The 14411-nt window shown below is 50.8% G+C and overlaps 1 protein-coding gene across 3 annotated transcripts in view; it reads left to right on the top strand.

The window, feature by feature from the left end:
* Positions 1–14411, top strand: part of PRKCE (protein kinase C epsilon) — a 436307-nt gene that overhangs the window by 414117 nt on the left and 7779 nt on the right. For all 3 annotated transcript variants that reach the window (XM_006083394.1, XM_006083393.3, XM_023747157.1), the window contains one exon: positions 519–665. In XM_006083394.1, the coding sequence (XP_006083456.1) occupies positions 519–665 (147 nt within the window). The remainder of the gene's footprint in view (positions 1–518; positions 666–14411) is intronic.

Here is a 14411-nt window from a genome sequence, read left to right as displayed (position 1 = left end):
TCTGATCCTCTTTTCGCACTTCAAAAAGGGCTGTTGACCTCTCAGTGTAAATGGGTTTATCAGACCTCTGTCTCCCCGAGGAGAAGACTTGAGAATCTGAGGGAAATCAGGGAGTTAGTAAGAGCCTGAGCTTCTAATCCCAACTTGGTACCTTGCTGGCTGTTTGACCTTGGCCAAGTTAATTAACCTCTCTGTGCCTCTACTACCTCACTTATAGAATAAGGATAGTAATAGTAGCTCAGAGGGTTGCATTTGGCTGAAATGAATTTATACACACACACACACACACACACACACACTGTTTGGAATGGTAGTTGGCAAATAGTAAGTTCTATATGAGTTCACAAGTACCCTGAAGGGCAAGTTCACAACTACCCTGAAGGGCGAAGGCCCTGAAAGTGCAGAAAACAGGCTAGGGAGGTGATGCTGAAGATGTTGCCTCGGCTGATTGCTGTCTTTCCCTCACAGCCAGGGCCTGTCAGGCTTTTGTCACTAATTCTATGTCCTCATCCCTGCAGTTCATGACCAAGAACCCCCACAAGCGCCTGGGCTGTGTGGCAGCACAGAATGGCGAGGACGCCATCAAGCAGCACCCGTTCTTCAAGGAGATCGACTGGGTGCTCCTGGAGCAGAAGAAGATCAAGCCACCCTTCAAACCTCGAATTGTAAGTAGGGCCCAGAGCTCCTCCCACCCCGAGGGCCGGGCCTGGGTACCATACGGAGGGAAGATGGTCTGGGCACATCTCACAACCAAAATGACAAGGCACGAGGGAGCCAAGACGCTCCCTGAGAGAAAGTCTCTGCTGCCCTAAGAGTTTACTGTAGAAAATGTGCCACCTGCAGCCGTCATCAAGATGAGGATTGCCATGGGACACAGAAGAACATTTCTTACTTTAATGGAGATTTACTTACTTATTTTGATCAGAAGTTGCACATGGTACTAGCTCTCCATGTATGGTGGCGATAGAAGGTTTCTTTATAAATAAACAGGTTTGTTTTTTAAGTGAGTCCATTTAAAGAAAAACATTAACTAAATAATAGTCACAGTCATTATGTGGAACTAGCACAGAGCATGAAGTTGTGACTCAGTGACTGACATTTGGGGACTGTCCCCTGAAGGGCCAGATCTGTACGAGGCCATTTCCTGAGGCCACATCAGAGATCACCTGTCCCCTCTGTCCCGTCTCCCTTCCAACTTCACTCCAGCCTCAGCACACACTTCTGTCCAGGCTCTTAGGCCTGTTAGGGTGATGCCAGTGGTGGTTGCGGGGGGCGGGGGGGGGTGGGGGGGTCAGTGAAGGGTGTTTGAGCTCAGAAGTTAGAACTAGTGAATCTGGGCTTGAAGCAGAGCCAAGACCAGGTCCTGGCAGTGACCTTCTGCTGGAAGGGGACAGGGTTGGCGCTGCTCTCCTTACAGTTAGTAAGAACGCGTGTGCACACGTATGCTTGTGTGTGGGAGAGGTATTATCTTAATTCTGTTGGCTTTTAGCATGATGAGGCTAAAAATATGGGTAGCCACCTGACCTGCATACTGGGAGTGAGGAAAGATGTGTAATATAGGAATTTCCTGGGCAGAAGCCCCAATCAGTCCTGTCACCCCACATTGTCAGATGACGCCTCCTTCCTCACTACCAACTACACAGATGAGCCTCCTGTGCTCTGTGAAACTTCAAAGAGGGTTCCATTATAGTCCAGAAGGTTTTCTGAGGAGTGATTATTGATACTGCTGTGCTTCTCAGAAATGTTACCTTAGTGCAGAGGGGTAACTCTCAGCTAAAGGGCCTGGTCCAGGCCTTAGCCAGACGCCAGGGTCCAGAGCATGGCAGGTTGACGGTCACTTGACACTCAGTCCTGTCGCCATTCTTCATTTGCCTTCTCCTTTGGTTTCATGATTTTTCACCGGCTAGCACGCAGCTGGGAACAGTCTAGATTTAGGTTCACCTCCTTTCCCTGTCAACATCATCCCCACCCCTGCCCATCTCCCCCATAGCTCTGGGGCCTGCTGTGCCAGGCCAATGCTGTGCGTGCCAGCTTGCCGAAGGCTGCCTCCCCTGCCTAGGGTCTGTGCAGGTGGCCTTGACCCTGACAAATGAGGGGAAGTAGGAACCGGGGGCCAGGCAGAGGAGGAGGAACTAGAGTCTTGATCTGAGGGCGACATGCTATTTTAGGTTTAATCTAAGTTAATCAACCCAAATAAAATTGGGAAGTAGAGCTAAGTAAAGAATCCAGGCCTGACACACAGGAACCCAGTACAAGATCAAGGACTGATCAGCCAGCGCAGGTCTACAAAATGAGTTAAACCTCAATTTGAACTTCAGGTCAACAAAACGATTTAAAGCTAAGCTTTCGGAGGGCTGGGGCAGGGCTGGAGGAGCAGCCCCTTCCTGGGGCATGGAGGGTAGACAGGACAGGGCAAGCCCCCAGGAACCATCAACAAGGGGAGAGAGCCTGGGACGGCAGAGGCAGACAGCAGGTCTTGCTGCGAGGCCTCATTTTTGCTAAGAGGCCACACGGAAGCAAGCAGTTAGGGAGGTCTTTAATGATAAAAAGCACCAGGAAGTAAGTTTTAGGTGTGGATTCACGGAGAAGAGTCTCTCACTGACATAGAACAGACGGGAACAGTGCGCAAACCCAGCGGAGGAGAATGCCCTGAGATTTCAGGAGGCTGAGAAGCGCTGGTCCCCAAAAAGCCCTAACAGAACTGGGGTTCTTCACTGGGGCTTCCACCCTCAGGTCTGAGCTCTGAGCCAAGTGAAAGTGCAGACAGGGAAGGAGTGACCCTGGAGCAGTCCCTGCCTCCCAGAGTGAGGGAAAGGTGTGGGGCAGGTGTGAGCTTTCTGCAGGCCTGAGGGATGGGAGACGAGTAAGGAAGGAACCAGGAGGCCAAGCGCGTGACCGATCCCACCTGGCCCAGACAGACAGGGGTCCCCATACCGCTGTCCCTGGCCAGGACTGCAGGTGCTCCTGTGGGCACAGGTGTGAGGGGGCCCTCAGGTACCCATAGTAGGAGTACTTCCCTGGGTCAGGGGTTGAAACCAGCTGGGGCCAGGTGGGACTTCATCTCCCCCTGGAGCTAAGGGACCTATGCTCTCCTTCCTGGGCCCCCCAGAGAACCCCCACCTGGAGCAGAGGGCAATACTCTGTGTGCTTCCTTTGCTGAGGGGCTCCAGTTGGCTCAGAGGCCCTACCACCCCTGGGTAGAATGGCGAGCGCCCACCAGTCTTCAAGTGTCAGCCTTCCCGAAGCCCCATGTCATCACTGCCTTGGAAACGTCTTCTGTGCACTCACCCTCCACAGACCTCCAGAGCTATCCTTGCCACCTGGAGGCAGGGGAGAGGATGTTTATTCAGTTGGTTTCAAGCCAGTCTGAGGAGAGAATGAGAACATCTGAAGGAAGGCGCTGAAAAGGGAACCTTATTTGGCGCAACAAGGCGTTTCTGATCACATTTCCAGCGGAATGATGTCCATCCTTACAGAGTTCTCAATGACAGGTCTTGAGAGACTTAAATGATTCAAATATCTGATCACATTAAATCCGTCAGACTAGAGATTTCTCTTTGGAGAAATATCAAAATTGGGACAGAAAAGAATAGTCCTCATCTGGTTAGCAGGTTGGAAAGGTGTCCCAAACCTGCCCCTAAGCTGAAAGCTCTTTCTGAAAAAGGTTAACAGCAGGACCCTGAGTCATCAGAGGGCTAGTGGATAGCAGAGGTGGATTTTAAGTTGCATTAAAGCCCACCACTCTGATGACTATACTGTACTTCTCATCTCCGAAAGCCTTGTACAACCAATATGAAAACTCACGTAAGGCTTTTATACCACGCCCCCCTACCCCCACCCCCCGACTCAGGATTAGCTCTTGTGGATGCCTGCCTGGCTCAGAAACCCCCAGTGAGGATGGCTCTGGGCTCCATAAGCAGGGCCAGCCTTACCCTGAGGCAAGATAGGTCTTTGGCCATTAGAGAGACCCTGGGAAGCGGAGGTCTGTCCCCACAGAGCCATCTTCTGTTCATGGGGCAGGGAGTTCTCTTGAAGGACAGGATTTCAGAGACTTGAGGATGCATCCGGTGCCTTCAAGGAGAGCCGGGGGAGAGAGGTTCTGACAGAGAAAATGAAGGAAAGCTGGTATGGAGGCTCCCATTGGGAAGAAGCAGCCAGGCTAGTGGGTTGCAAGCAGCCATGGTCAGAGTGAGGATCTTGCATCTTAAGGACGGACTTCAAGTCAAAGGAAAGACTGTGAGAAGGGGAAGCAAGTCTGAGCAGACATCACCAGCCTTGCGTTTGGCAGTGGCCTTGAGAAGGCAGTGCATGACTTAGCAGGCAAGGAAACCAGGTGCAGACACCTGGTCTGGGCTGACGCTCCCGGGCATCCGGTCAAGGGCCTGGGACTGTGAGGGAGTGCTCTCCTGTCCTGGGCTAGCTCCACTCGCTCCCTCCCTTCGCCCACGGGCATCACACCCGAATGCCACCAATCCCAGAAACCAGCTGGGTAGCTACTGTCCTACTACCCAGCTGGCTGTACTGAACCTGAGGGGGGTGTCTGTCTGAGTCAGGAAGGGGTTGGTTTTGCCTGGTGTTAGGTGGTGGAGATGAGGCTGGTAAAGGCCAAGTCACCCAGTCTAGAATCTAAGAAGAGCCAAGATGTAGTGACATGTTTTCTAGAGTCCTACCCACTCCCACTCCCACTCCCACTCCCATCACAAGTTGGCTCCCCTCCTGGCAGAGCCTTCTGGTGGGCACAGCGGGTCTGTACTCTGCCGAGGCTGGGGTCCCTGGATCACCCCACGGGGGCTGAGTATGTAGGAGGGGGGGCACAGCTCCAGGGCCTGATTCCTGTCCCCTCCCCCGGCTTCACCCTCTGAAGATAGCACCAAGGAGATTGTCCAGATTCACAGCTGGAATTTGGCCTCTGGTCAGGTTCTGTCACATACCTCCACTGGCTGCTGTCCCCTCCAGGCCTTTGGCTTCTTGAGATGTTTGCTAAACTGAGATATCTGCTCCCTGGCGCCTGAGTCTCGTCTAACCCCTGCCCTTATTCCCCAGCTGTCACTAGTTCACAGGGTTTCCTGCCTTCAGGTTTGTGTGTGCTTCTTTGCACTGGCCCCACCCCAAAACACTTTCAGTGGCCCCTGTTTCCACACGATTTTCCTCTTGCTTATCCTCCAGCTGTATTTTACATTCCCCCTCCTCCACCTTCCCTTTCATCCTCCTCCTGTCCACTCACACACTCTACTGATGTTGTACAAGTCATGTGCATCAACACTAAACCAAAGACTTGGTGCTGCCAGGCACTAAAATCCATGTTCTGGGGTGGCTGGCTTCAGAGTCAAGACACAGAGTGAGTGGCAGGCACCCAGCAGTGGGTGGGGGAAAGGAAAAGCCAGCAAGGCTGGAGCCAAGGCCTTTGATGTTGGAGGGGCTCCCATTGGGAAGAAGTAGCCAGGACAGTGGGTTGCAAGCAGCCAGGGAGAGAATTCATTGGTCTGTCCCACTGGGGATGGGGGTCCAAGGTGATGGCCTCATCTGGTTGCCAATAAAAGTAGCACATTTAGCTTTTATGTTCCTGGTGGGTTTGCCTTCTTTGGGACCACGGAGGGCAGAAGAGATATGTTTGGTGTGATTGAAGGGCATCTTCTGACCTTGCAGATCTTGGAGGAATTTTGTTCCCTCCTAGCTTCCCTCCTGCATACTCCTCCTGTCCCCCCTCCATTTCCTCATTCAAAAAAAGCATTAGGCTCTGAGATTATGGCTCCCAGGACTTTGGGGGAAGCCAGTGGAGGAGAGGGAGATCTGCGTCCCAGAAACCTAGCTGTCCTCAGAGAAAGCCACAGGCAACGAGGGAAATGCTGGCCAAGTAAACTTCTCTTTGTGTGCGTGTTCTCTCTTTTCAAGTTTGCTTCAGTGTGAATGTCCCTCTTTAAGGTAAGGCCTCCAGAGTGGGGAGTCTCTCCAGGTAGGTGAGCCCTCAGGCCCGGTGACATGGAGGCCCCTTTCAACCTCATGGTCCGTGTTCATCCAGCCATCACACTGCATGGCGGGACGCCCAGGGAGGCCTTTCCTGCATGCTCCTGCATGACTGGGCTGTGCTGGGAGGAAACGGGGAAGTGGGCTTGAGACCCTCACACCCTCACCAACTTCGTGGCCTGAGGAGGAGCCCTGCTCAACAGGCAGCCCCTTCCCCTAAAGTCAGACCCCTTGCCCAGGGACCACCTGACAGCGTGGACCACAAAGACAGAGCCCAGGTGATCATTGCAGGCTGTCCCCATCCTCCACCTGGCAGAGCAGAAGCACGACCCAGACAACTCCTGAGCCCATCAGTTATGACAGCCCCCCGACTGCTCATGCTGTAGTGAGAGCCGTTATTGTTTTATTTTTTAATATATTTTTATTGATTTCAGAGGGGAAGGTAGAGGGAGAGGTAGAAACATCAATGATGAGAGAAAATCATTGATAGCCCCCACCAGGGATTGAGCCCACAACACGGGCATGTGCCCGACCGGGAATCAAACCGTGACCTCCTGGTTCATAGGCCAGCGCTCAGCCACTGAGCCACACCAGCCGGGCATACTGAGAGCCTTTAGCATCCAAGAGGCTGCAAGGTCCCTCAAAGAGCTAGGACTCTGATGCAGGGCTGGAAGGCACAGGAGAAGTCCAGGAACCCGTTTGTGGTAGTTGTGGTGGCATGGTACAGTGAGCATGGTACTGGCTTTGACCTCAGAGAGACTGGGGTTGAGTAAAATTGCTATTATAGGAGAGCCATGTGAACCTGAAAATTCACCTCAACCCCAAATTTCTGGCCTCCCTGAGCCTCCCACCCCCCAACCTCCTTGCCTATGAAATGGGGATGAGAATACCCACTCACAGAATCATGAACAAGCCCAAGATACTTTGTTCACTGTAGATTCTCAGTACATGTCAGTTCCTATCTGTCCATTCACCACCCTACACCCAGCCTGTTAAAGCCCCTCTTCCTTTCATCCTGAGACTCCCAGAATTAACACTTCAGGAATGCAGGAGGCGGTATGAGGTTTGGAGACTGTAGAATCAGATGCGACCAGGTTCCAGTTTGTAGGCTCTTGGGAAAGTCATCTCATCTCTCTGAGCCTCAGTCTGCCAATCCATGGACTGGGAATAGTAGTATCTACCACACTGGGTTGCTGTGAAGAGTAAAAAGCTGAATTGTGTAAACTGATTAGACAGTCCTTGATGTACAGTGAGCACTGGGATGGTGTGATGCTGATAGCGATGGAGACAGTGGAGGTCTAGGCAGAGGGAGGCTGCATGGAGCGATATCCCTGTTCCAAAGGGGTGGAGGGGCCAGGAGTTCAGATGAGTGAGGACACCATGCTGTAACATAAATACTTGAGGAATACTAGGTCATAGGGTAAATCCAGGACTTGACTTTGGGAGGGGAGTCTTGAGGTCTGGTAGAGGACAGAGGGGAACAGATGGCATGAAGAAGAAGCCTCCCCAGACAGGCTGGGAGGCAGGGCCTCTGTGTGTCACGAGGACCTCTTCCCACCTGCAGTCTTGGAGAAGATCCTGACCAGGTAGGGCCACTTGAACAGTGCCCTCCTGCCCATCTCTGCAGAGAAGACTAAAGGGTGGCCTGACAGTCAGGAGTGGAGGCACAGTCGTCAGAGGCTGAGTAACGTGCATCAAAGTAAAACAGAAAGAGCATTAAACCTTCCCCATGGAGGGGCTTGGTCCTCTAGCCCTGAAGCCAGAATTTGCTCTTTGAAGGGTGCAGGCACCAAGGGACCTTCTACAAGCTGATCAGGTTCCCCTACTCACCCCAACCTCCAAGTCCAGGACCTTGATTCTCCAGGGCACTTCTGTCATGGAGGAAAGAAGCACTTGGAAACCCATGGGAGCGGGAGGGAGGGGGGCGGCGGGGGCGCGGTGATTAGTCCCCATTTACTTTCCATTGTGTGTGCTGGGGTAGCCGATGGTAGTAATTGGAGATTTGGCCTAAACTTGACACTCGTGTTATTTTTGAATTCTGGGATTTTACAAACACACAATAGATTTGTGAAGTTTCATTAAGCTTCCACATCAACCTCAGTCTCTTCAAAGTGAGAAGACCTGGCCCACGCGAGCCTGCAGCCACTGAGCCTCCATGTTATTCTGGCTCCTCCTTGCTGGGACCTACTTTAATCACAAAGTGGCTTCCTCGAAGCACAGAGCTTGGATGTCAATGCCCTGTATTAGGTGAGCCCCGCTGGAGGAGTGGAGAGAATGGCTAGGACAGTGAAATATGTTTCTTGCTTTAAGTACAGAGATGGGAAGATAAGCCAGAGTAGGGCTTATCAACTGAGATGACTTACAAAATAAACCAGGCCTTGACTTTGGGCATCAGGCACAGACTGTCCCTCTCCCTCCCCACAGCTGCTGGCCTCTCATTGAGTGTTGCAAAGTAGGAGGTCTTCCTGGAGAGGCGTGGCAGGTCTAGGCTATAGGTTCCCAGGTCCTGGGATGTGGGTGTTCCCCTTGATGCTTCAGAGTACAGCCACCCCAAACATGGGATTCCAGAATCTAGCCCCAGCTGTACTACAAGCAACGAGTTAAGAGGACAATGCTGGGCAGCGCTGGGTGCTGGGCCCTGCTGTTGGTATCTATGAGACCCCGAGCAAGTTGCTGAGTTTCTCTGCTCCCTTCCTGGAAAATGGGACCTTACACAATCCTGAAGATTTGTGCCAGCCACAGCCACTGCATTTCAACATGCTGGAGCACAGGGATTTGAGGGTTTTCAAAGTCAACATTCCTGTAATAAAATGTGCATAGACTAAAACTTACTCACTTCAAGTGTACATTTTGATGCGTTTTAACAAACTGATGCACCCACGTAACCCCGAGCACAATGAATAAAGCGGTTCCCAAGCGCCGTAGACAGCTCTCTTCTAGATTTCATGTATGTGGAGTCGTGTAGTGTGCACTCTTTTGTGTCCGGCTTCTTTCATTCAGCATCATGTGTTGGCAATTTGAGGACTGTATTTTTAACTTTTTCTTATGGAAAATTTCAAATATGTACCAAAGTAGAGAAAAAAGTAGAGAGAATCCCCATGTGTCCATCACTCACATCAATTAGCAAGATCTGCTTACTCAGTTAGGAGAGGGCTTTTTCTTTTTTTTAAATTATATTTTTATTGATTTCAGAGAGTAAGGGAAAGGGAGAGAGAGACTGAAACATCAATTATGAGAAAGAATCATTGATTGGCTGCCTCTTGCATGCCCTACACTAGGGATTGAGCCCGTGACCCAGGCCTATGCCCTGACCAGGAATTGAACCGTGACCTTCTAGTTCACGGGTCAACGCTCAACCTCTGAGCCACGCTGGTGGGGCAGGAGGGCTTTTTACCTGTTAGTTTCACAGCTGCATCCTCGGCAGTGACTCCTGGCACATAGTAGGAATTTACTCTATGTTTGTGGAATGAATGGTGTAGATCTACAGTGTTTTTCCAGAGAATGTTTCTCTCTTAGCTCCATTTCTAAGTTCTCTTCTCACCTTTTCTGGCCCAAGACTGATTCCAGGTTATGCCTGGGAATTTGGGGGCAACAAGATCCTGCATTAGGAAACCTGAAATCATTTCATGGTAAAAGGAGGTGGGTGACCTCATCTTGACTTGAGAGGCATATATTACAGTGTTTACAGTTCCTATTTCAAAGGCAGCAAGCAGAGCAATAATGAATCCTGGGCCAAAAGAACTGATCTCTATCTAGAATGTTTTCAAAAATAAGGAGGGAAAAGACTTGTGAGTGGAGGAGCAGGGCTTTGCCAGGGCCAGATTGCAAAGTTTTTCCTTTGGGTACCAACAGTTATCCCTGGAAAGCTAAAGCCAACAGCTGTCAATAATAACACTGCTTTGAAAAGTAGCTGATAAATGAGCAAGGGCCCCGTGGGTGAGAGGCAGAGCGGGGCCAGGTTTGCCACTCTGTGCCTAACACGTTCAGCGGGAGACACGGGTCCTGCCGCGGCACGTCTGCTGCGTGGGGCCAGCTCGCTGCGGGGCCTGGCTCGGGAGCTCAGGCCTCAGGCAGGCCGCGGCAGGCAGGGCACGGTCTCCTCCCGAGGCTTTTTATTCCTGGATATCCACACTGTTTTCCACACCTTTTCAGTTCCAGGCACCACTACTGAGTGCCCCTTTATCCTGCTTCGGGGTCTACCCAACAGTGGGTTGTAAAATCAATTTAGTGTGCCAGGTGCAGACAAACTTTTAATGAAGGATGAGATGGGATGGGATGGGAAGGTAATGTATAGGGAAGGGAAGGGAAGGGAAGGGAAATTAGACTAGAACATGGAATGCATCACACAGAGTAAAGGTAGTTTAGAGCTTGCTGAATCTTTTCTTAGGGTGTTACAATGAGGTGCTGTGCACGAGGTCATATATAAAATGCATTTTTAACTGTTGCTTATAATGGAAAGTTTTGAAGGGCAATGCCGCTCTTCACCCTGATGTCTAAGAGATGACCCCAATAGGCGTCGTGGGAATGGCGGCCTCGTGCATGGTGAGGGGGACAGGGCAGAACGCAGCTGTTTGTTTCTTTCTTGGTACCACGGCAACAACACTCCTGGCAGAGCCACTCAGGCCTTTGCACACGTGAACGCATTGACGCCTCTCGGCAGGAGGCAGGCCGCCACACGCCAGGGACAAGGGCCTGGGGGTCAGAACAAGCTGAATTCATTCCTGGCTCTTTCCTCCGGCTGGCGTGCACCTTGGGCAAGCCGGTTCCTAATCTTAACAGCGGGGGTTGTGGCCTCCAGTTGGGTTGTGTGTGAGGTTCAATGAGTCAGGCAGGTAAGGCACTTAGGAAAAGTGAGCTTTATTCTGCTTTCCACATGAAGACACTGAAGCTGTGCCAAGCACTGTGCTGGTACTAGAAGTACAAAACAGCCAGCCACACAGACCCAGCTTCCAGCCCAGTGGCCAAAACAGTGATGGAGTAAGTCGGTACCTAGTCACACTGACGAGGAGGCCAGGAAAGAGACGCATGGGGCGATCCAGCTGCGGGAGAGGAACCAGCCTGGGTTGTGGGCGGTTCCCCCGGGAAGGGGCATTCCCTTCCCACATAGCAGCGCATGACCCTCCTCGTGAGTGGCCTCAGGAGTTTCCGAGCTCCTTTGCTGCATTTGAGAGGGAAATGGACCCTCCTCTTCTCTCGTTTCTGGTCTTGAAGGGTGGTGAGCTCACCGGTGTAAAAAAAACAACTGCCCTCTGCCTCCTCTAGGGACTCAGCAGCATCCATATAATTAACCGGGAGCTTCCCAGGCCGGGCTGTGACCTGGGCACCGCTAGTAATGGGAGGTGCAGCTGGTGGGACTCACCCAGAGACGCCACTCTCGCTGGGGAGCCCAGATTCATGGGGCCCTTAGAGGCTTGGTGGCTCTTCACCTCTGCATGCCAGCAACCGAGGCCACCATGGCTGTCTCCTTTGGACCACGGATTGGCCAGGAACCAAGTGGCTTCCCATTGTTGAATGCCATGAAACTAATCACTTGTGCTTAAAGAGCAAAGGGGTCTCGATTTTCTGCTCCCCTAAAAGGTGGAAGCAGCTTTGCCAAGTAGAGTTCACAAACTGGAGAATTATGCAACCCATTCATTTAAAAATTAGGAGATCTGCCATGAGTCTTTGATATCATCCTCCTGAACAAAATGAATCTCTCCTAACATGATGAACAAGGTAACTTTGCTCCTAACATGAGTCTCTGCTATCATTCTCCCGGATAAGATGGAAAACGTGACCGTGGCTGGTTGACTCGCAGTGGATTTAACCACACTCCCAAAGTGTGCTGGCAGGGCTGGATGTGAGCTTTGTCAGAGCGCTGTTTGTAGAGGGCAAGGTAGAGGGTTCTGAGCCTGACCCCGTCTTACATACTATTTTTATGAGCATCTTGATAGAGAGATGGGAGGCATGCAATCAAATATTAGGGTGACCAAAAGCTGAAGGATATAGCAGGTAAAGATAGGATGAAAGAATTGAAATGACATTTTCCTAGTACTTTAGAGTTCAAGTGAGCTTTACTTAGAGGCTCTCTTATAACCCTCGGCAATCTAGGTATATTTATTATCCCCATTTTTTGCTAAATAAATCAAGATTCAGAGAGGGAAATTATAGAATCGTTATTTATGGTGATCTTGACAGGCTAGAAATAAATACCAAAATAAGAAGAAATCAAGGCTAAACATAAAGGGTCACATTTAGATTAGAAAAGTCAATTTTTAGGAATTGGGGGTATGTGTTCGTTTCCTAAGGTTACCACAACTCAGTATCACACACTGCGGGGATTAGAATAACAGAAATGCAGTGTCTCACTTCTGGAGGCTGGGCCATGCGCCCTCTAAAACCCACAGGGGAAGAGTCCTTTCTGTCCCCTTCAGCTCCTGGTAGCCCACATGTTCCTTGGCTTGTGGCAGTACCACCCTGTCCATGGCTCTTCAGGTGACTTTCCCTCTGAGCATATCTATCTCTGTGTCCAAATGTCCCCTGCTTACAAGGTCACCAATCATACTGGGTCAGGGTCCACCCTGGTGACTTCCTCTTAATTTGAGTACATCCATAAAGACCTTAATTCCAAATCAGGTTCCATTCTGAGGTACTGGGAGTTAGGATTTCAACATATCTATTTTGGGGACACAAGTCAACCTATAACAGGGTTCCATTGGATTGGTACAACTGTGATTTATCACAGCTATGTAAGAAATGATAAAACTTTGATAACTCTCTTAGACATCAGTTTAATTTGAGGGTTTCCACCAGGTAGAGGGTCATGCCATTGAACATAGCAATGCTCAGAGGAGAATGGATCAGCTTTGGCCACCACATTCTAAGAAGGAGGTGGATGAAGGACAGTAGGGAACCACAGAGACATGGACAAGACAGGTGCTGTGACGGTTCTGTGGGCAGCCCAGGGCAGCATGAATTCTCTGTACCTTTTGCTCTATTTTCTATAAAAGAAGTCCAAAAGTATGGCCAGTTCTTGGTTAACAAAATTTAAAGGGGGAGGGGGATGGAGGACTATGTTTAGAGAAATTCCTAGGTAAATGGTAGTTAACTTGAAATTCTTTTCCAACCCAGCATTCCAGCCAGGCAAGACACTATGGAGCCAGGCTGCAGTTAATTGATGTTGCGAAAGCATTCTCGTTGTTGAAATTCTTGCCTTTTCTTTTAGAATATTGTGAAAAAGGAAAATGGAGTGCAGATAAGACTATTGACATTTCAAAGCTAGGAGGAATTTTGGGTTTGACTGTTACAGTAAATGAAATTATTTTGAGCAAATGGATATCAGGTGTCTGCTGTGCATCCTGCTTTGCACTAGGTACCTGGAGGGATATGAGAGAATATTAGGACACACGTAGACTATTAGAGGAAGGGACCAAATGTGGGATCCAGGAGATACTATGGGGACTGGGAAGAGGGTGAGATGGGGTGAGGCTGGTGTCAGGGGAGACTTGGGAAGTTGGAACAGGATATGGGACCTTGAGGAAAGCTAGCATTTTTGGTGACCAGTGCTGGTCACAGTCATGGGCAGGACACCCCTGGGCTTGTAGTCATTTCTACCTAGGCTCTTGCTGTCATTTCCAGGCAGAGGTGAAGAGGTGGGGCAGGGACAGCAAGGCAGCCACATGACAGCCAGTCCCGTGCCTCAGCCTGTAATCAGGTGGTTCTCTAGGGCTTTAAAACAGAACTATCTGTTGCTCTCTCCTGACGATCGAATGGAGACAGAAGCAGGCATCACTGGCTCCTCTGAGGGCTTGTGTTTGTGACCTCAGTACAGGGAGGGCCAGGAGAGACTTGCATTGGCCATAGAGGAAGCAAGCGCTGAGGAAGCATGCCTGTCCATGTCTGTGCCTGGCTCCAAGCCCTGGCACACCCAGCTGAGACCCAGGGCTCAGTGGCCTTGGAGTGCTTTGTAAGATGAGCTCAGTGGCTTTGCTTCTGTGATGCCATTTCTCAGAAGGCTGTGGAATGACCTCAGCTCAGTGACGAGGGCATGGGGCAGGAGGCAAGGAGGGGAGAGGGTGTTCCAGACAGAGGACCAGCCATGCAAAGGCTTGGAGTCAGGAGCCAGCCAGCGAGTCCAGAGAACTGCATGGGAAATGAAGCTGGGCAGATAGGCAGGGATGAGATCCTGAAGGGCCTTAGAAGTGTGTGTGTATAAGAACCTGGGCTTTCCCCAAGAGCATCGAAGTGCTGATAGAAGAACCTTAGTCACTGGAGGAAGCACTGGAATGTTTGGATTTGGAGGCAGACAGAGAAATGTAAGACGTAGTCTCTGCCCCCAGCAGCGCATGGCGCTGATGGGAAGATCACACGGACTGTGCTGGGTAACAGCCATGCTGCCCATGGTGCCTGCCCATGGCACACAAGCTCTGAAACTCAGAGCAGAGTGGAAACTCACATTTATTGGGTGC

Source organism: Myotis lucifugus, unplaced genomic scaffold (genome assembly GCF_000147115.1).
Source record: "Myotis lucifugus unplaced genomic scaffold, Myoluc2.0 scaffold_6, whole genome shotgun sequence".
NCBI classification, from domain to species: domain Eukaryota; kingdom Metazoa; phylum Chordata; class Mammalia; order Chiroptera; family Vespertilionidae; genus Myotis; species Myotis lucifugus.
This window is presented reverse-complemented; position numbering and strand designations above follow the sequence as displayed.